At 31.5% G+C, this 22,872-nt stretch overlaps 1 protein-coding gene and 1 long non-coding RNA gene across 2 annotated transcripts in view; both read right to left on the reverse strand.

Moving 5' to 3' along the window:
- The window catches only part of LOC145331064 (melanopsin-like), a 34,456-nt gene extending 25,619 nt beyond the window's left edge, over positions 1 to 8,837 (reverse strand). Inside the window, exons 1-8 of the mRNA XM_080175682.1 lie at positions 8,700 to 8,837; positions 8,336 to 8,376; positions 6,362 to 6,444; positions 5,721 to 5,781; positions 5,092 to 5,166; positions 4,332 to 4,411; positions 2,149 to 2,202; positions 1,332 to 1,420 (exon numbers count right to left, since the gene is read on the reverse strand). Coding sequence (XP_080031808.1) covers positions 1,332 to 1,420; positions 2,149 to 2,202; positions 4,332 to 4,411; positions 5,092 to 5,166; positions 5,721 to 5,781; positions 6,362 to 6,444; positions 8,336 to 8,376; positions 8,700 to 8,749 — 533 coding nt within the window. The 5' untranslated portion in view covers positions 8,750 to 8,837. The remainder of the gene's footprint in view (positions 1 to 1,331; positions 1,421 to 2,148; positions 2,203 to 4,331; positions 4,412 to 5,091; positions 5,167 to 5,720; positions 5,782 to 6,361; positions 6,445 to 8,335; positions 8,377 to 8,699) is intronic.
- A 6,615-nt stretch (positions 8,838 to 15,452) lies between these two features.
- LOC145332223 (uncharacterized) overlaps positions 15,453 to 22,872 on the reverse strand; it is a 31,621-nt gene continuing 24,201 nt past the window's right edge. Inside the window, exon 4 of the long non-coding RNA XR_013884087.1 lies at positions 15,453 to 17,551. This is a non-coding gene — a long non-coding RNA (uncharacterized LOC145332223). The remainder of the gene's footprint in view (positions 17,552 to 22,872) is intronic.

Genomic DNA, 22,872 nt, shown 5'->3' on the forward strand with positions numbered 1-22,872 from the left:
CAATATTTCCAAAAATCTATGAATTTTAAAGGCTGCTAGCTGCCAAACGGCTGAACGTACAGATCATGCCCGCACACTGTTTTAAGCGGTATAAGAAGAACTACAAATAATCTGGAATAGCCATAAATCAATGATGCATAATTATCTCGCAGTGCAGAGAAACGCGCCCAAAAAAGACCTATTTTACGCGTTTTTTTTCTTGGCTATACAGATTATTCGTAGGCCTTCTTAAATGCCACTTAAAATGGTGTGCGGGTATGATCTGTACGATCATTCGTTGGGCAGCTAGCAGCCTTTAAAATTCATAGATTTTATGGAAATATTGCTTATCAGCAATATTTTACCGTGAACTGCAGTAGATCCTAGTTTTTTTCTAGGGTTGGTTTCTCCAAGAGCGGGTGGTGATAACCTTTCCCAAACGAAAACCTTCCAAGGACCTATTAGAAGCAGCTTCACTGTTAAGTAGAACAATATCGGTTCAGTGGATTGCGAGATACTTCGGTAACACACAAACAGACCTCCTGTTACTTTTATATAAGGATTGTTGAAATATAAAATACTAGCGGCTTCGCCCCTAGCCTCTAGGGGCTTTACCCCAGGAGGTTTGATCAACATATTTTTTGTGTTATATAGATTTAAAAAGAAAAAGTAATAAAAGTTCTTTTTTTGGGGGAGGGAAATTTTTTTTTGGTGGGGGTGGAAGGTCGACCTCCCTTTTTAAAATTTAGTTTGAAAAGAAAAGAAAATTTGGGGGGGGGGAGGATTTTTATATTTTTTTGGGGGGTAGGGGGGTGTCCCATCCCCCAAAAAATAGCTTAAAACCATCTCAGGACCAGTAGGTATATTCCCTGAAGAGTATAGCACAATCAGTTCAGTGGTTATTGAGATATAAGCTTCAGACAGACAAAAAGACAGGCAGACAGACAGACAGACATCGTACTTCTTTGTATTATAGATAAACCAAATATATATTAGCAAAGATTTTGAAAATGTTTGAAAGTTTGAGGCAAGAAAAATTACATTCAATTATGCAAAATGTTTTTCTAAAGATAGCAAATATATTTCTAAACGACCGAACAGTACCACTACACTTTTTGAATAATATGTCTCCCTCAAAATGCCTAGTCGAGCATTAAAACACCCACACACCCAATCTTTGAAAATATCAATAATAAGTAAAGTTTTTTTTTTTATGTTAGTTAATATTGGATACAGGATAACCCCAGAGGGTGTGAGCCTTCCCTACGGAACTAACCCCATCTTATTATCAATAAAGGAGGGGGATTTCTGTGCTCGCAAAACACTTTTAGGGAAACCGCCAAAATATTTACCTGTTGGCTCTGACAATTGCGTAGCTGCAGTAAAATATTAATATGTTAGGTCCAACCCAGCCAACAAATACCAACAGCCAGACGTACGACTGAAATATATTAGATTAATGTACGTAGAATACGTGGATATTATGACAGATAGGGGAATTTTTATCGTTAATTTAGGTTGCTAATATAGTCATCATATGTTGTTCAATACGTTGACCAAAAAATATTTATCATTGTAGGATAAATCCTCATTAAAATTCTTTATAATACAATAAATGATTTTTAAGCATGGCTTAAACCGGATTCAGAGCAAATGGATTAGAACCAGTTCTCAGCCAAACTGAAAAAAGTATATCATAGTATTACAGACTATATTCATCAAATATTAAAACAAAAAGTATAAAATTAATACCAGTTTTGTTAACTGGGCCTTCTACCCCTCGGGGCTAACAAACCCGATTTTAAACTTAAAATTTATTTTCTGCGGAATGCTGTTTAATAATACAATGCGATAGATAACAATCCTTAACCTTGTTAAAGCTGTACATAATTATCTTATTTTAAATGTTTTCGAAATATTTTTCTCGTATTTATTCGAATCCGGTGGATAGGAACCGGTTCTCATCCATACGAAAAAACTACGTCTAGCATCGTATTATATTTCAGCTTTCTACGAATATAAAAATGTACAATCATAAGATTAAAACCATTTTTTTTAGCCCGTGCCTTCGGTTTTAATCTTATAATTGTACATTCTATATCCGCGGAGAGCTGTTTATAATACGATGAAAGAAATAACTAATTTTAAATGTTTTCTAAATATTTTTACCTTGTCAATGAAGTTATTAGAATACATATCTATAGAACAGCTCACAAGATATCCCTAAAAAATAACAATAGTTTCAAAAATGGATATAGAATATATGGATATATTGACATGGCACAATTATTCTTCAAATTAGGTTACTAATATGTGTGTCATTTATTGGTCAGTTTGTTCATCCAGTGGCAGGAGAGGGGGTGGGGTAAAGGGGGTTAATAAGGAGTATCGTTATTTTAGCCAGATGCGATTATTATATACTTGAAGTACCTGAAAGTCTGGTGCAATATCCAAGTAATTTATTCATCGAGTGTTATGTTTAATTTTTTTTAGTGGCCACAATTTGATTTATAATACAAAGTAGAACGATGTCTGTCTGTTTGTTTGTGTGTTTGTTTGTAGCGAAGGATCTTGCTAACCGCTGAACCGATCGGGTTCTCCTTTACAGGGTAGCTTCTCATAGGTCCCGGGAAAGTTTATAACTATTTTCTTGGGGGGTGGGACACCCCCAACCCCCCCAAAAATGAAAAATACCCCCCCACCCAAATTTTTTTTAAAACTAAAATTAAAATAGTGGGGTCGACTAACCCCCCCCCCCCAATTTTTTTTTTTAAATCTAAAATACGAAAAATTGGTTTGATCAAATCTCTTGGGGCAAAGCCCCTAGAGGCTAGGGGCGAAGCCGCTAGTTTAAATATATACAGAAATATTAAATGATAAAAAGTAATATTTTTTCATTTTCTTGAAATTTTAGAATCTGTGGAATAGTTATTGAGCCACCACATATTATCAGGAATCTAAAGAATGGCAGATGAATTGATGTACATCCCCAATGATTATACACATAATTATTCAATTATTCCCTCTGTAGATAACAAAATATTACACATTATACCATTTCATAACTATTGGATGCTTTAAGAAAAAATATGAAAATAAAATGAAATATTTTGATCTTGCATTTTTTCAGTTTTATGTCACAAATGTTTGGCAGTAAAAATCCTTTTTTTTATTAGAATTCGTATATTTTTTTTTTTTGGGGGGGGGGGGGGAGGAGCACTCTGAAATGAATAGAAGAAATATTGACACTTAAAGATTAAATTTTGCAGAAAGGAAGGGTACCAATAGTTTGTTTATTAAACTAGTCTCCAAAGTTTTCTAATAGCCTTTTCCAACCTTTTAACAACTATGGCGACTTTTGTTTGGTGTTTCAATAAGTTAGATGTCGAAACGTTTCAACCAATAATTTCAATCTACATGAGGTGTAATTTTGTGTATCATCGTAGGAGATACACATCAATTTATCTGCGTTTGTCTTATCCCTTTAGATCCCGGGAATTGTTAGTATGGAAAAGTGCAGATAAAGCTTTTAAGAATTTATTGTGTTAAGAAATTTATAAAATTGTTTTACTCAGCTAAAAATATTATATTTAAATTTTGAATTAAACGAGGGTAATTCAATGGTAATGTCTGTATTACTAAAAGCGAAGCTTTTCTATAATTAGGGTCGGTCCGTCCGTCCGTAACGGATAGCTTTTTTCGCCAATTTAGGCATGTTAGAATTGTCCTATTGCTTTCAAACTTTGCATGGTGATTCCTGTAGTAGTTAGGTACGATTTAGAAAGCGTAGCAACTCTATAATCATTACCAGAATGTCCTTACGTCCATTTTAAACATGTTGATTTTTATACTTTTTTAACAACAAATTTTTATGTGATCTAATAATCCGATTGATCTGATTTTTGGTATACTGATTCCTGGGACAACAAAGTACAATATTATAAGCGAAGCAACTCTATAATCAAGTCCTAAAAATGTAAGTATGTCCATAAACATTATTCTGTATTAAGCAGTTTTTCAACAATTTTACTTACAATTTTGCTTCGACATTTATACATTTGTACATTTATATTCTGATTATTCAGTTCTGACACTATACAAGTGTTAGTGTCCGTTTGTCCTACCGTTTCAGTGCTTCGCTTTTATTCTTGTTATATAAGCTGGACGTATAAGCTTCTTTTAGGTCCAGGGAAGAAAAATCAGGGAAAATAGTTATAAACCTTCCAAGGACCTTTGGGAAGCTACACTTTCAAGGAGGACCATATTGGTTGAGCAGTTGGCAAGATCCTTCAGTACACACAAACAGATACACCGACATCCTGTTACTTTTACATAAGGATTATTTTACTTACCTCATAAACATATCTGTTCCAGCCAGCCAATGGGAGAACAGAAACAACAATAGCTGATATCCATATCAATAATACAACCTCTGAACAAAATAACATATTAGTAGTAAGAGTCCTATAAAAGTTATCCTATAAAATTTCTTGACTTATCTATATATTTGATTGATTCCTGTTTTTATGGCCTGTTTTAATATGAGACACATTGACATGTTTTTAAATAGATATGATATATCTAGATATGACATCTGACCCCATTTTTCATCAATTCCCATACTCACAGCATTTAAAAAAAATTCCTCTGGTGTTTTAAAAATAAAAGAAGTATCCATTATTTTGTTTTTATTAAAAAAACATGAAATTATTGATAATTTTTTAAAGAGCAAAACAGTCTGAAACTGACAGGTTCACTGCTTTTATGGTGTTTTTTTTATTTATTACAATTAAAAAGAAACTGCAAAGCTCCTCTAAATCTTATTTTTGTATTAGATTAAAAAAGGAATTGTCGCCAAATTAAACAATTTTGAATCATATCCGGCAATATTTTTTGCAAGAAATTTCCCTCATTTTTTCACATGACACTATTTTTTGGTAGAGTTGGTAGATGTTTTTGATATTAAAATGCAAAAAATCACAAGAATCTAAAGCAAATAAAAGGCCAAATTTATTAGGCACTGTTCCATAATAATTATTAATAGATTTCTTGAATAATCTAGAGATATCAAACTTATGATATGTAATGCCTTTGAATAAAATACAAGTTTACCTATGGCTGTATACCATTTGAGTTTACTGATTACTCCAAGTTTACTAAATGAAATCACCCATGCTCTTTCCACAACTAAAAAAATAAAACTACATACATATATGTAAATCCTTCGAAACAAGGATGACAACATCCATAATTAGCACAAAAACCATGGATGGACAAACAGACAAAGTTAATAAGCAGATGTTCAGTCGTCATGTAAAGAAATAGAAATAGAGGGTATACACAAATTATCAAAGAAAAATAAGTTTCGAAGCATGTACGACAGACAGACGTACATAACAATGTATATCCCCCATACTGACAGACAGACAAAATAAGTGTATTGCTGTCAAGGTTTCCCTTGAGTTTTTTTTGTGTCGTGCTCTATGTTAAAGTCCATGAGTAACCCTTTTCTCATCCCATGTAGCAAAGACGACAATTTTTCTCCGATGAATGACCAAGCGCGGCATGTGCGCATTGTGTTCTCCGGCTCTGGCGCCTAATCGTTTAGTTCCATCGGAGAATGTGCGTTTTGGTTGTGTTGTGCCTTGGAAAGTGCACTTGAACGCGAAAGAACCCTACTGTAAGTCACAGACTAGATTAATTTCTAAAAAAGTAAAGCTAGTCTACATTCATCTATGTACCTATTGCAGTTAAACTCCAAATAGCTGCCATACCAGATATCACTGAAACAACACCATACATCTAAAAAAAACATTTATTGAATATGTCATAAGATATACATTTTCTAGGGCTCGAAAGCTGTGCCAAATCCGCGTATAAGCCTTAAATTTAACCTGCTTGTGTGCAAAAACAGAAATTCCAAAAAATGGATTGTCCATTTAGGAACAGGTTTAGACATTCAGCTGAATTTCAAAGTTATAAACTGACGATTTCACTGAGGCCTATGCGCGGCTGCCGAGCCTTGTAATTTCAGTGCATTGATTCCTGATATTGCTTTGATTCTTTTGGACATGTTTGTTTGGTTCACAATTTAAAAAATTCAGTATTTAACAGAAATTGATATATCATTACTTGGATGTTGCACAAGATTTTTATATTCTCTAAGAAAGTGAAACTCGCAGCTGGCTAAAAAACGATCTAATGGGATAAGACAATGTAGAAGCTCTATTGAGTGCCTTTAAAAAATTACGTCATTCAATACAAATGACCAATGATAGGCTGATAAACAAAATAAATTATCAATCGCAGGCCAGTATACATTTTTATATGCACTTTAAAAAGCTTCGCCATTGTCTTATCCCTTTAGATCCATGACAATTACCTCACATCCAAAGAGACCAAGACAAGGACCCTGACACCAAATACCAATCAAAAATATTGGCAACTTTAACATCATCAATAAATCTAAAAAAAATTGTAAATGAAAAATACGTGAAAAATATTAAATAGTTAGTTATTGCATCATATTATAGACAGCTTTCAAAATGAAAACTTATAAGGTTTTAACCAGTTTTGTCAGGCTCGAGGGTCGAAGGCACGGGCTTTATTTAATTCATTACTATCATTTTAATATTCGTGGAAAATTGTCTTTAATTCGATTTCGAAGCCTTACTGAAATATATAGAATTTAAAAACTGCAAAAAAATTGTAATTTCAGCCACTTAGACTTTTAAGGACTTCTAGAATATACCAAATATTAAATGTGCATAATCATATAAAGGATTGTTAAACAAAAAGACAATCACACTGAGGACTGCCATTTTTGAGATATTAATAGCTTACAAATAATGTTAGATACAGAGAAAAAATTTAAGAAAAAAAAGAAAATTTAAAATTTTTAAATTAATTTTCTCCGCAATATTTTTCTATATTGATCCTAATCCTGTCCTGTTATATAAAGTAGTAAGTTTTTTTTTGTGTGAAGCTAAAGATTTCCTAAAATTCCAATATTGTTGTATATTCCATGGAAGCTTTATGAATATTTTGGGGGAAGTTTTAAGCTATTTTCCCTACCCCACCCCAATCCTCCCCTACAGGCTAGGGGTATTTTTCTTCCTTTAGAAGCGTCGCAATGTTTTCAATTAACTGAAAGAAGAAGAGCCTTTATCTATAACACAAAGTAGCTTGATTTCTGTCCGTCTGTCTGTCCGTCCCTTAAGATCTCAGTAACCACTAAACCGATTAAATTCTACTCTTCAGGGAATATACCTACTGGTCCTGTGGTGGTTTTAGGCTTTTTTCTTAGGAAGTATTACACCTACAACCCCCCCAAAAACAAAAAAATACCCCCCTATTTTTTTTGGTTTATGGGAAGTTAGCAAACACATAAAACTACTGGCAGCACCAGTAGTACTTTATTTTATTCATTTATTTTTTTAAAATTACCTCTTGGGCCAAAGCCCCTAGAGGCTAGGGGCGAAGCCACCAGTGTTTTATATTTAAAAAAAGATCAAACAATTTTGAGATATCTCATTTGATTTTTTATTAAATTAGTTTTAAATTTTTAAAGTCGATTCACAAACAAAAATTTTTGGTTAACGTTCTCATTCGGACAGACAATCATAGCCATACAGTGGCGCCTCAAAGACTAAAAAGTTTTAAACTTTATAAAAATTAAGAGTGATATCCAGTTCTAGACAGGGCTCGGCAGCCGCCTGTAAAAGTCAGGGAAATCAACTTTTTACAATTTTGAAAATCAGTTGGAAGTCTAAGCCTGACCAGAATATGACAACCCCTCTTTTCAGAAAGAATGTCACTCAATTTTTAATTTCGGGCTTAGTTGCGGATGCCGAGCCCTGGTTCTGGTGCTTTATATTTATCTTTGGAAATAATTTAGAAAACTCAGAAATGAATAAATCTATTTTTGGAAGTTTTTTTTTCCTATCTGAGAAATGAAAAAGATAAAAAGAATTCCTATCTCTAAATTTGATGCAAACTTTGATTAGTATAATTGAAACTTTCAGCTAATTTATGAGGGTAAAAATAATATATTTAAATTTTTTAGATACATATGTAAAAATGTAAAAAAAATATTCATTCTAAAAGTAATAGGTTGTGTTTTTTGTCTGTATGTCACCGAAGCCATGGCTATAATCATTACCCTATTTTTTTGGGTGGGGGGGGGGGGGGGAGGGAGGTAATATAAACCCTCCCCTAATGTATTTTTACTTTTTAGTTGTTTGAAAGGTAAAGTTACAAATGGCACAAAAAAAGCAACTTTTAAAGATTTTTGGGGAAGGAGCTCCATAAAATTTTTTAAAAATATTTCAATGGATTTTATTTTTAATATGTTTACCTGCTAGCGCTAGACTCATTATTAACAAGAAACTTGGGGTTCTAAACATAAAACAAACATAAGAATTAATTCATTTTTCAAAAATTCTTGTATAAAAGTAACAGGATCTCTATGTGTATGTGTGTCTGTCTGTCTGTTTTCCGCACTGAAGGATCTCGCTTATTTTGGGGGAGGATACCACTTACCTCGCAAGAGAAATTGACCCTTGAAAAAAATGAAACTCCTGAAATTTTTTTTTGACTTTTAACAACTTTAAATGGGGATGGGTTGACTTCCCCTTCCCCAAATGCCACTAGTGGCCTCTAGGGGCGTAACAGCTAGTAATAGTTTTGTAATAGTAATTAATAGTTTAAATAATGCTGACCTGACAAGCCTAGAACTGCACCACAGGAACAGAATTCCTCCATTCGCCATAGTTGCTGGACACAATTACTATTTCTTTCTTTATGCTTTTTAAACTTTATTATGACAAAGGGCACTGCTCTTGAAATATGGTTTTTCAGATTTCAAAGAAATAGCTTTAGATTTTCAAATATTTTTAGTTCGTTAAATAAATAGTAAAATCATATTTTTGTTCTTTTTCTCTCAGGAAAGAAAATTTAGATTTTTTTTTATAAATTTTGGTAATAGCTAAATCAACAAAAACTGTAAGTGATCTTTTCCAAATTCAATATTGTAAAATCAATTTTTAATGTAAGTGAAGGAATATTGAGAAGGAATTGGCCATCCAAAAAATAAGTAATCATAAATATGCACCATTATTTTTCTTGAAAACCCAAAGAAATGTTTTAAAAGTTGCTGATAAAATAAAATCTATTTTAGTTTTCTACTTTGAAAATATTGAAAATAATCATTTTTTCAAATATTTAAAGATAGAAAAATTGCCTGTAGTAACTGAAAATAAAAACAAGAATAAGAACTTACAAAATAAGTTTTGAGATAACAATATATATTAGGATGCATTAAAGTGTATTTTAGTTCACAATTAAACCAACACATAGTTAAAGCTATTTTCCTAAGGTTTAAAGTTTCACAAAATCTAAGTTATAAATGAACATATAACCTAGGGTTGGCAATCCGTATCCGAATCCAGGATCCGGAATCCGCCCAATTTTTGGTCAATTTTGGAATCTGAATCCGGAATCCGTTTTTAATAGCGGATTCAGATTCTTAATTGGTAGGCTAAAATTGGCGTCTTGTGTTTTTTCTTTCAACTCCCCCTTTTTGAAGGCAAAGATTATCATCATTATTTATAAATCTTTTAAAATCTGGTTCGATTCTCGGAAGTGAATTATTTAGAACATCAATAACATTAATTTAAGGACATATGTAGCACTTAAATTTTTGTTAATTTTTATAAAAAAGCCTTTTAAAATATTGCTAGAATCCGGAATCCGTATCCAGAATCCGCCAAAAATAAGAATCTGGAATCCGCTGGAATCCGTCATTTTTGGACGAATTCCTGTAAGAATCCGAATCCGGGCCAAAAATTTAAGATTGCCATCCCTAATATAACCAAATAGATGCAATTCTACATCATGTCATTGTAGAACTTACATACAACTTCTTTCTGAATCTGTATGTGACAAAAAAGGAAAAATTAAAAAAAGAATTTGATTTATACAAATAAATATAATTATAATAACTTCTTGAAGCATGAGTTTAAATATGGTTATAGCTGGGTTTTTAAAGCGGCAAGCAAAAACAAATGAAGAAATTTAAACTTTAAAATTTTTCAAATTATTTTGCATAAACAACATACCCACACAAGCATATAAAGAAAAGCAAACAGATTTATTTTAAAATCCAGCAAGTTTTTAAATTCTTAATGGTAATTTAGCGAGACAAAATCATATAAAATTGTAACAGTAAAAAACTCAATTAGAGTAACATTTTTTTTGTTATTTATGTATAAACCAACTCATTTTGACAAATAAAATTTATTTTTAAAAAATCAACCACTTTTAACAAAAATTTCTTGTATTTATTAAAAACTGAATAATATCCGGTGGATTAGAACCGGTTCTCATCCATACAATAAGGCCATGTCTAGCATCGTATTATATATAGTTTTCTACAAATAATCCCGTGCCTTAGGCATCTATGTAAAACTGTAACAACTGGTTTTTATCTTATAATTGTACATTTCATATGGAAAGCAGTTTATAATACAATGCGAGAAATAACTATTCTAATTTATTTTCGCCTAAACTCGAACCCAACTTAGGCCTTTCCTCAGTTATAAAACTCATATTTCAAAGAGAAGTGTAATAAAATAAATGTATATATGTTACAGATATAATATAAAACTATAACATAAATAAGGGTACAATTAGGTGTATATAAAAATATGGTCCTTTGCAGGTGGACTTGGGAGCTAGAAGCATAATCCTGTATCTAAAAATTGTTAAAAGAAATAGCGTAATTTGCCTGTCGCGCCTAAAATATATGTAAAATGTCAATATAATTCAGTTTAAAACATACAAAATGCTTGATAGCCTTGAGATCTAGATCTAGAGATTTCTTTTGGGAGGGTGGTGGTGCCCTCTCCCAAAATAATTATATACCTTTCCAGGACCTATGAGAAGCTACATTGCAAATGCGAACCATATCGGTTCAGCGGTTACCAAGATCCTTTGGTACAAACAGACGCACGCACAAATCCTGTTTTTTCATATAAACATTTAAAATACTAAAATACACAATACATGTACATATAAATACGAGGATAGACATAAGTAAACACAAGGATGACAACATCCAGAAGAAACGACGCACAAATATATTCAAGGGTTGAAATACGGACAAGGTAATTTAAAGAGCAAATGTTTAAATCAAGAATAAACTTATTGGAAAAAATCTTGAATTAAAGCCGAGAAAATCATATTTGCCCCATAGTGTTACGGACGGACGAACAGACAAGGTAAATTAAAGATTAGCTTCGCTACATACAAGACCTATTACATACATAAGAGCACAACAATGCTTACAACTTTTCAAACATTTTATTAGAGGTTTAGAAGGAGCTTTAGCAATTCACCACTTCATACTAAAATTTGGTTTTATAAAGAACCCCCACACCAAAAAAATATAAATACAAACCTAGCATAAACTTTTAAAAGCTTAGACGTTATTAACAGCTTGCAGAGTAGCTTCGATACTATTAATAAAACTATTAATAAGAATCTGTTTTTCTATCCCAAAAATGACACAATGGAATTTTTAATAGATTTTTCCATAAGATTCTTAGAAAATGTTCATTAAATATTATTTAAGATAAATTCCCTTTAAACAGTTAGATATATGTAATATGTATGCATTTTTATGTTTTGGGTTAGCTATAGGAATATTCTTTACTAAAAGTAACAGGGTGTCTTTCTTTTTGTTCTCTGTAGCCTAAGATTCTGCGAACCACAGGATCAATATTGTTCTCCTTTACAATGAAGCTTTTTAGATGTCCACAAAAGGTTTATAACTATTTTTTGGGGATAAGAATTCCTCCAACCTCCTAAGATAAATAGCCCATTGAAAAAAATGTCCTCGAATAAGGCAGCTTACATTATTCATAGTTTTAACAGGAGAAATGTTAACATTTACAGAACTAAGAAACGTAATAAATGTACATAATCTGTCCCAGTATATTATGATCCGTTCATGTACCTAACTACTCAACGCTGGACGTGTACTATTTACCAAAAATAAAGATTCTATGGTTCTATAATTTGATAAAACAGTTAGGGAGTTGAATCCATTTTTATAGAAGCAGAAATATAATCTATGATTATGGTTTGGACCCTCTAAAACTGTAATCTACCTTTCCACTTTCCCCTCTCTTGGTGAAGATATCTTCAACGCCGATACGATTTTTGAAATGTAAGATTCTACTTTCCCTTCTCTTGGTGAAGATATCTTCAACGCCGATACGATTTTTGAAATGTAAGATTCCACTTTCCCCTCTCTTGGTGAAGATATCTTCAACGCCGATACGATTTTTGAAATTTAAGATTCCACTTTTGCCTCTCTTGGTGAAGATATCTTCAACAAGAGAGACAAAATTGGAATCTTATATTTCAAAAATCGTATCGGCGTTGAAGATATCTTCACCAAGAGAGGGGAAAGTGGAAGGGTAGATTACAGTTTTAGAGGGTCCAAACCATAATCATAGATTATATTTCTGCTTCTATAAAAATGGATTGAACTCCCTAACTGTAAAATGTTAGGGGGAATAACGAAAATAATTACGTACATTCAAGGCGAAAATATAACTTATATTCAGAAGAAATATATATGTTAAGTAAAATATTAAAATACTAGCGGATTCGCCACTAGAGGCCTCTTATTGGATTTGCTTTGTAAAAAATCAAATTTGGCTAAGTTAGGAGATTTATAAATTTAGAAATTCAAAAATAAATAACCCTACAATCATATTTTTAATCCATTATAGAATGTCAGTTATAAGCGGCTACGCCCCTAGAGTCTTCTAAAAATAAAACTGAAAAAACCTTTTTTGGGAGGCCTTTTTTTTTTTTTTTTTTTGGGGGGGGGGTTATTTATAGTGGTGATTTATCATGGGAGGGTGTTGGCAACCTCCCCAAAAATAGTTATAACTTTCCCAAAACCTATGAGAAGCTACCCTGTAAAGGAGAACCATATTGGTTCAGAGGTTAGCGAGATTCCTCGGTACAAACAGACAGTCAGAGTCAGACAAACTCAAAGACATCCTGTAACTTTTATAGAAAGATTACTAATAATGTACAAAGTAAAATGTATTAATCTTCACAAAAATTGTGATAAACAAAATTCAATCTTTGGTAGAAAATATATCAGGGAAATATTATGCTAAGTTCTTATCCTTTCCCCCCAATAATATTCAACTTCCAAAGGCAGAAAGTAGCATATATATTTTAAGAGAGCTATTCTTTATAATCTATTTTGACCTCTGTATGCTTGTATTAGGATCTAAAGGAATAAGACAATGGCCTATAAATTGATGTACATCCCCAATAATAATACACAAAATTACCCCTTCTGTAGATTACAATTAGCGGTTGTAACTTTTAGACGCTCAATTCAATAAAGGACCCCAAAGTTATTAAGCCAACGAGTAAGAAAACGTAATAATAAAACTTTGTGGACTAATATAATCAACAGCCTAATAATATCTCCTCCCTACATGATGAATGTATCTCTATTAATAACTAGAGTTGGCTCGATATAACTTTCTCGCTATTGGCTAGTGTTCTATAAGTATATATCTATTTGTCTATTTCTCAATAAATCAATTTTCCGCCCCCGCCATTACTATCTAAAAGAAAGTAGTGAATATTTAATAATTTAAATGATTTTAAGATTTCTTCAATTATATTTTTTCATCACCAAAGGGTTAATATGATTTAAATTTTAGTTTCAATATTTGAACTCACAGGAAGTGTCGCCACAATCGAATTCTTTCAAAACAGAGTTTTCTTAAATTTACTATATTATAAATTTAGATTTTCTTTTTTATGATTATAAATTAAATACATCAATATAATGTAAATAGCAACATGAAATGAAAAAAAATGAATTTATTTTAAATAAAGTAAATAATGGGTCTTATCGTTCTGGGCAATGAGAGTTTATTATGGATTATTTGAGCACTATGAGTTTTAAACAATTATTCCTTGGAAAATTTGAGCTCATTTATAGACATTTATTTCCTATATAGATCTGTCATGGATCTTGAAGCAATAAAGCAGGCCCTTTTGTAAATGTTAAAAATTGGAAGAATCTATTGAATAAAAGTTATCGCAAATATACTTAGTAAATAACATTATGATTGACATTACAAATATGAAATAAGTGCATAACATAAAAACATATCTTATCTTTACACTATGACATGAAAAGGTACTATCAAAAGTTGATATCCCATGAGTTTCCTAATTTCTAACACGTACAGTTTGTACTGTACAAAGCTGTACAATTTAAGTTGCTAACTTGGACATCATTTATTGGTCAGTTTATTCATACAGTGGGGTGGGGGGGGGGGGTGGTATGGGGTAAAGGATATATATAGGGGGTACTGTCATTTGACCATTTCAGAGAATCCCTTTATCAAAGTACAGTATCCAAGTTAAAATATATCGATTTGAATAGAGCATTTTTGGACTAATTTTCTTCAAAGAATGTAGTAGATCGAGATGGTTAAAATGGCCCTATGATCTGTCAAACTTCTAGCACATATACATATTAGTTCATTTTAGTTTTGTTTAATTCATTCCAATAATACCAGGGATGAAATTTTTCACAGTATAATTTCCTAAATTTGTCCTAAGAAATTTCAGATTCAAGCTGACTCATTATGCGAATGAAATAAAAAATAACTTTCCTTTCGTAACAAAATCTGTATAGTTTCTAACTAATACAATGGCAGGATTGTTACTGCACTTTTTCCTAATTGATGATTTAGAAAGTATCTGTCAAAATAGATTATATTTATTTTTTTGCGCATCTGTAGCTTCAAGCCTGTAGTTAAAAGTTTTATATGGCGTAAAACATTAAAGCACTGAAGTAAATTGTTAGCAGTCAATCTTGTTTTTAAAAGTAGCTAGGTTCTTTTTGTTTGTTAAGATCTTATTGACTGCTAAAAAGAACGATTGAGTTGACTTTTATAGGAAAGTTAAACATAGGTAATGGGATGATTGAAGCTGGTTTTAATTTGAATTAGAGTCTTTGGATGGTTTTAGGCCGTTTTATTTGTAATTTAAAAGTCTTGGGGTGTTGATAGGTTTCTTAAAATCCAAACCTCTCTAAAATGCAAGGGACGCAGCTGCTAGTAAGTAAAAATGGTTACTTGCATCTTTATAAAATTTTACCCAACATTTAAGGGGTTATTGCCAGAGGAGGGGGAGTTGTAAATACCCCCATTAAAATTAGAGGGGGTGGGGGGGTCAAATTTATTTAAATTTTCATTTTATATATTTAAAATGAACATTTCAGATACAACATATACTGTACAAACAAGCTGTTTTTAACCTTTTTTGAAAGTTATATCAAAAATATACTCTGACACCTTTAGACTCATACTGCAGAGCTAAAAATATGAATAGGCCACCAAATAACTTTTTGGGGGGATTTTAAAGTTTATTTTTTACTATACATTTTTACAGTTAATTAGGTTTTATTTTATTTTTTAAAAACTTTTTAATTCCACTGTCATAATCGTACTTGTTAAATTATTTATCACATTACAAAAAATGCCCTTTCAGGTGAAATTTTGGAAACAAAGATATTTAATACAAAATATAAAAAGTTGAATAAGCATTTTTACTAAACCCCACTTTCAATTGTGCATACTTTTCAATTTATATGAAATGAATGTATCCAATAATATATTTATAAAAGTATATTTAAACATTACTGGTTTAGTTAATCATGGATATACAATAGATGGATATTGTTATAGACTCTTACATACCCTGATAAATTTCTTTTAAGCTGGCTTACATAATGATAACACCCTATCCCTTAAGGATTTAACCTATTTGCTCATTTGACCTTTGAGAAATGCATTGACCAATATCTGAGGACTATATTAGCAATACAAACTAACGCAAAATCTCCTGTCACAAAATCCATGTTTATTATATCCATAATTTTTATTTTTCCTTTGTGATTCAATTTGGTCAGAATTTCCACAAAAAAAACTATATCAACATTTTAATAAACAAGTCATCAATCAAAGGCGGGAGGGGACATTGGACTGTAATTATAAACTGTACCCAAAGTTTTAAATACATATTTTTCTTTTCTTCACTGGCGTAATATTTTTGGGTAATTTTATTTAATCTTGTTGTAATAATCTATTTACTAATATAAAAAAAAGTTTAGAATCTCAGGAATTTAAAGGGATAAGACAATGGTCGATAAATTTATTTATATCCCCAATGATGATACACAAAATACCCTTCAGTAGGTTAAAATTAATGGTTGAAACGTTTTGGACATCCAACTTTTAACCAAGAATTCTCCAAGTTGTTAAGAAAACAAATTAAAAACGTTATTATAAAACTTTGGATACTAGTGTAAAAACAGCCCAGTATCCCCGCTCTACCTGACAGAACCTATTTTATTTGTTTTATAAAAAAAATGAAAAAGACCAAATTTAATCACAAGAGAAAGAGAGGGGTAGGTTTCTGGTAAAATCCGTAAAGGTTATGTGTTTTAAGTAAAAAACAGTAGTAGAACGATAAAAATTTATGTTAACTAAAAAAAAATTGTCTATATAGTTCTTTTCAATAAGAAATACACATATTTAGTGAATATTATCGTTCTACTACTTTTTTAAAGCCTTAAAACACACACCTTTACGGATTCAACCAGAAACCTACCTCTCTCTTTGTTAATATAGGAAAGAGAGAGGGTCAGTGCAAAACAATAGAACGAAGCTCTTTAATGCCTATAAAAATGACGTCATACAATACAAATGACCAATGTTAAGCCAATAAACAGACTAAATTACAAATTGATGGAAGGCCAGTTACATTTTCATTGGCCAATGGAAGGCCAGTGTGACGTCATTTTTATAGACACTTTAAAAAGTTTTAATAAAAACTTCAATTTTGATTTTCATCTGTTTGATTTGCTTTAAAACTCTTCCTGAGGTGGGTTCTTAAAAAAAAACAAGTATCACTAAAATTAAGAAGGGTGATTAACTTACGATTTTGGAAGATTTTTGGATCATGAAAAGAAAACGAAGTAACGGGTTTCGTCGTATATCCGCAGTAGTTTTTGATAGGTTACTTTAGGTTAGATAAATGTTAATGATTGCCTCGCAGGGTTAGGAAATAGGCCCCGAAGAATTAGAGCCCCCTGAAGGTGCTTGAAATAGGAGAAAAGCTAATGTGAAGAAAGACGAAACCCGCTACTTCGTTTTCTTTCAATAGTTCTTTTTTTATAAAATAATTTTGGCAATACCGTAGCAAAACTTGTGATTTTTTAAAAGAATCCAACTCTGAATATTAAAGAACACGGCAATAGACATAAAACTACTCACATAGATTGTTCACGGCAATAGACATAAAACTACTCACATAGATTGTTTACGGCAATAGACATAAAACTACTCACATAGATTGTTACACATATCTCACCAATAAGACAGTAATATGCCCCAACCAGTGTGAACGCATTCTCGTCTGGTTTGTCATACTGGGTCCAGTGACAGGGCACAACCTAATATAAAAAGTTATTTAATACCTATATTTGCGACAACTTTTACTACACAGATATTTCCAGTTTTTAACATTTACAAAAAGTCCTTGTAATTATATAGATACATACTCTTTAAATCAACCAATAAGAAAATAGTTGAGAAACAATCCGGGGATATCATTGGTTAGAAAGTGTACAATTTTGTTACAAAAGACCAATAGTCTACTAGAATGGATATAGAGTACGTGGATAATTGTGACAGTTGAATTTTTGTCGTCAATTTAGTTTGCTAACATAGTCCTTAGATATTGGCCAAAACGTTCCTCCGTGGTCAGAAAAAGGGATGGGGTAAAATCATAAGGGGGGGGGGGTTATAGTTATATTATCCAGCTGGGATAAACATTTTCTCAGGGTATGCGAGAATATTTCACAGTATCCACTTATTATATATCCATTGCTAGTATATATGCTAATGAAATTATGCACTTTATAAACATGAAAATTATGCAGTATATATTTGTGAGTTTTTAAAATTTTTTTATAACATACTTGATAATTGAAACACTTAATAAGGTTTCAATAAGTGTTTATATATTAAGAGGGCCCTCAGGAGAGGGGAGAAAGTCACATTTTTTGGAATCTATTTTCTAAGACAGATTTCCCAAAATAGTTATAAACCCCTCCAGAATCTATGAGAAGCTACATTGTGGTTAGCAAGATTATTCGGTGCAAACAGACAAACACGGATCCTGGCACTTTTTTATAAGGATAAGAAAGCAATCAACAGACAATGCACAACAAACAACCCGTGACTTAAAGAGTTGCTTCTACTTACTGAACTTCTTTAGTTAAATTACAATTTATTTTTGATTGTGTAAAGGAAGAAATTAAAATGAAATGTTAGTAAATTGAAAAAGGAAAAGGTTGCAGAAATATTCAGGGATCTACAGGGATAAGACAATGACCAATAAATTAATGTACATCTCCAATTATCCTACACAAAATTACCGTTCTGTAGAGTTCAATTAGTGGTTGAAACGATGGACACTAAACTTCTTTAGTTAAATTACAATTTATTTTTGATTGTGTAAAGGAAGAAATTAAAATGAAATGTTAGTAAATTGAAAAAGGAAAAGGTTGCAGAAATATTCAGGGATCTACAGGGATAAGACAATGACCAATAAATTAATGTACATCTCCAATTATCCTACACAAAATTACCGTTCTGTAGAGTTCAATTAGTGGTTGAAACGATGGACACTAAACTAAATAAACCAACTAATCAATATTCAATAATAGTCCCCAAAGTTATCAAGTAAACAAATAGGAAAACATTAATAAAAAACTTTGGGGACTAGTGTAATAAACATCCCAATATCCCCTACCTCCCTGAAAGATATTTGCAAATAAATAACTAATGTCTTTCAGCTTTACATTTAAGAGATGGTATTTACCATCTGTATAAAAGAATATTTGGATCTTGTGCAGTTTTAAAATGTTTGTGGTAACGATTATATCCAAAAAATCTATGAATTTTACAGACTACTAGCTGTCAAACGGCTGAACGTACATGTTATTCCCGCATATTTTTATGAGCTGAATGAAAAGACCTAAAAAAATCTTGAATAACCAAGATCATATGATGGACAGGAAAAGCTTCACTGAAGAAAAAGTAAGTCTTTTTCTCGCATTTATGGGCACTGCGACATAGAACTGTACATTATTGGGTAATGAATACTCCAGATTATCTTAGGCTTGAAATTTCGTTCGAGCATAATTTATATGTTTTATCTTTTGGTCCTTAGCAGCCTTTAGATATTATCAATTTTTGTAGATAATCGTTCCCAGGAACATTTGACCGTGACCTGAGGTGGATTTAAAAAAAAAAAGTTGTTTTCGTGAAAAATCCTCCAAAATCACTAAACAAATCTACAAAAATTAAATAAAATCTTATTTTAATAACCCCTCTATGATTTTTTAAATTTTTATAGATTTTTGATGTAATTTTGGAGGATTTTTTACGAAAACAATTTTGCCTCACTAAGCGATTAGTAGTGTACTAGATCCGGATATTTTACATTAGTTTGCAGACATAGAGAGTACAGTTACACATAATGCAAGTAAAAGTTAGCAAATCTTAGATTTAGAAAAATAATTTAAAGATTAAATTTTAACAAATATGTGGATGTATGATCATTGAGATCTCAAAAATAACTCCTTGGGATAACATCCAAATTAAGATATATCCAGAAAATGGCCAAATTCCAAATTGCTAGGACAGTCGACAATGAAAAAAATAACAAAAGGCAAAAAAAGTTTAGATTAATATTTGGACGGGTAAAAATCATTTCTTTACTTATGTAATAAAACCTTAAGGACTTAATAAAAAGAAACTTAAAACGGGATGTTCGTAATTTTTTGGACATATATATTATATATTAAATATATATCAAGCCATGGTTCTTAAGGGATAAGAAAATGACCGATGAATTATTGTACATTCCCAAATGATGACACACAAAATTACCTCTTCTGTAGATTAAAATTAGTGGTTGAAACGTTTGAACACTCAAGTTAATAAACCAACCAATCAAAATTCAGTATAAGCCCCCAAGGTTGTTAAGCCAGCAAATAAGAAAACGTTCTCATAAAACTTTGCGGATAGGTGAAATAAACAGCCCATTGTCCGCTCTCTCTCTGATATAAAGCTATACTTGGATGTAATATTTTATTTTTCAATCAGATCCTATAACCAGCTTACATATTAAGGAAAACTCTAATAAAGTGAGGATCGCAGTTGGTTAAAATAAAATTAAAAATACCTCCTATCAACCCCCTTTGCCCTTAATTGAATAAAGATTAATAACAAATGATGTAATTTTAAACTCAGACTTTTCTGGATTTAAAAAAGTTTTCATTGTAATTAGGTATTTAAATTTAGTAAGAAAAAAAAACTTTTTTGACAGACAGAATATTTTAAATTCAACAACCCTGTAAATATCAATAAATACTTATTGATTTTATTTTAGATATGTTATACAAAATGATTTATTGGTCTTGGAAAGAAAAGAATAGTTATTTATCACATCGTATTATAGACAGCTTTCCGCGGATATAAAAATAAAAACCAATTTGGTTAGTTTTGCGGGCTTGATGACAAAACTGGTATCAAAATAATGATTTATATTTTAATATTCGTGGGAAATTGTCCGTATTACAATGCTATACATGACTTTTCAGTGTGGCTTAGATCCGGTTATAATTCAGCGAATATCAATCGGTTTCGAAGCCATACTGAAAAAGAAAATTGTGTATTATATCAGTTTTGTATTTAAAACAATTTTAAACCTTTTATAATATTTTATACACCCACATAAAATACTATTTTTAATAGCAGTTAAGTAGGTGAAAATCTTTTTAAATATTTAAAATATTAATCCTTATATAATTGTAACAGGATCTGTGTCTGTATGTCTGTACTACTTAAGGTCTTTTTAATTGATGGACTGATATGGTTCTCCTTTACAGTAAACCTTCTCAAATATCCTGGGAAGGTTTATTGCTATTTTGGGGGAGGGTAGCATGACCCTCCTGAGAAAAATCGTACTTTGAAAAAAATGCTCAGCACTCAAAGAATTTTTTTATATTATTTTGCTTTTCAAAACTCAATTAGAAAATTTGTAGTGGCTCTTCCCACTTCTTTCAAATGCTCCTAGAGGCCTTTACTGTTAAACTTGTTTTTATAAATGTAACGTTTTATGCTGTATATATATACTAGCGGCTTCGCCCCTAGCCTCTAGGGGCTTTGTCCCAAGAATAATTTTTAAAAAATGAGGTGTGCATTGGAATCATTACCTACCCAGCCGAAAAAATTACGAAAGGGTTGCCAATTTTCGCGAATAAATATCGAATTCGCAAAATATATTTGAAAAAGAAATTAGGGGATATTTTTTTGTTTTTTGGGGGGTTTAGGGTGTCCCACCCCCAAGAAAATAGCCTAAAACTACCACAGGACCAGTAGGTATATTCCCTGAAGAGTACAATCCAATCGGTTCAGTTGTTACAGAGATCTTAAGAGACGGAGGGACGGACAGACATCATTCTACTTTGTATTATAGATATACAATGTTAGCTAAAAACTTATTTATTGTTGGTCTTTTAAGTAGTGCTGTCCAATAGTAATAGTAAGAAAGGTGCTATCTTGTTATAGGTTATATTAAGAATAATAATAGTTTCCCAAAGGTAGAAATTTCAGAGGGGGAGGGGACATTGGGCCGTTTATTACACCAAAGTCCCCAAAGTTTTACAATAACATTTTCGCATTCGTTGGCTTAACAACTTTGCAGGGAATTTTATTGAATTCTGATTACTTGGTTGATTAATTTGAGTGTCCAAATGTTTCAACCACTAATTGTAATCTACAGATGAGGTTATTCTGTGTATAATCAACCATTGGGAATGTACACTAATTTCTCGGTCATTGTCTCTTTAGATCCATGAGAAATTGTCTTTTCAACAAAAATTTCTAGTGTACCTAACAGAAAAAGGATGTACTATCTTATTATGAAACAAGAAGTGACATGCCTGTTTATATTTTACAGTTAGGGAGTTGAATCCATTTTTATAGAAGCAGAAATATAATCTATGATTACGGTTTTTACCCTCTAAAAAACGTAATCTACCTTTCCACTTTCCCCTTTCTTGGTGATGATATCATCAACGCCAAAATGATTTTTGTAATCTACCATTCCAATTTTGCCTCTCTTGGTGATGATATCATCAATGCCGATACGATTTTTAAAATGTACCATTCCACTTTCAAGAGAGGCGAAACTGGCATGGTGGTTTACACTTTTAACATTGACATAATTGAAATCATACATACTATTTTAAAATCATGTTAATCGTAGGAATGTATAAAATACTATTTACAGTTAAAAGATTTATGTAAAATAAAAATGACAACTAGAATTATATATTGTTACTATTATGTCGATTTAAATAAGGAAATCAATGTTTATGAATACGCTGATATGTAAACATAAATGTACCATTTCAGTTTCGCCTCTATTGAAAGTGGAATGGTACATTTCAAAAATCGCATCGGATTTGATGATATCATCACCAAGAGAGGGGAAAGTGGAATGGTAGATTACCTTTTTTTAGGGTCAAAACCGTAATCATAGATTTTATTTCTGCTTCTATAAAAATGAATTCAACTCCCTAACTGTATTATGAAACAAGAAGTGACATGTGTGTTTGTCTTTTATTTTGATAGACATATCATATTTCTTTGTAAATAAGATTACCAGAATTAAATCTGTACCTCAACACCTCGTACA

Source organism: Acartia tonsa, chromosome 11, assembly GCF_053477335.1.
Source record: "Acartia tonsa isolate MP-2025a chromosome 11, ASM5347733v1, whole genome shotgun sequence".
NCBI classification, from domain to species: Eukaryota; Metazoa; Arthropoda; class Copepoda; order Calanoida; family Acartiidae; genus Acartia; species Acartia tonsa.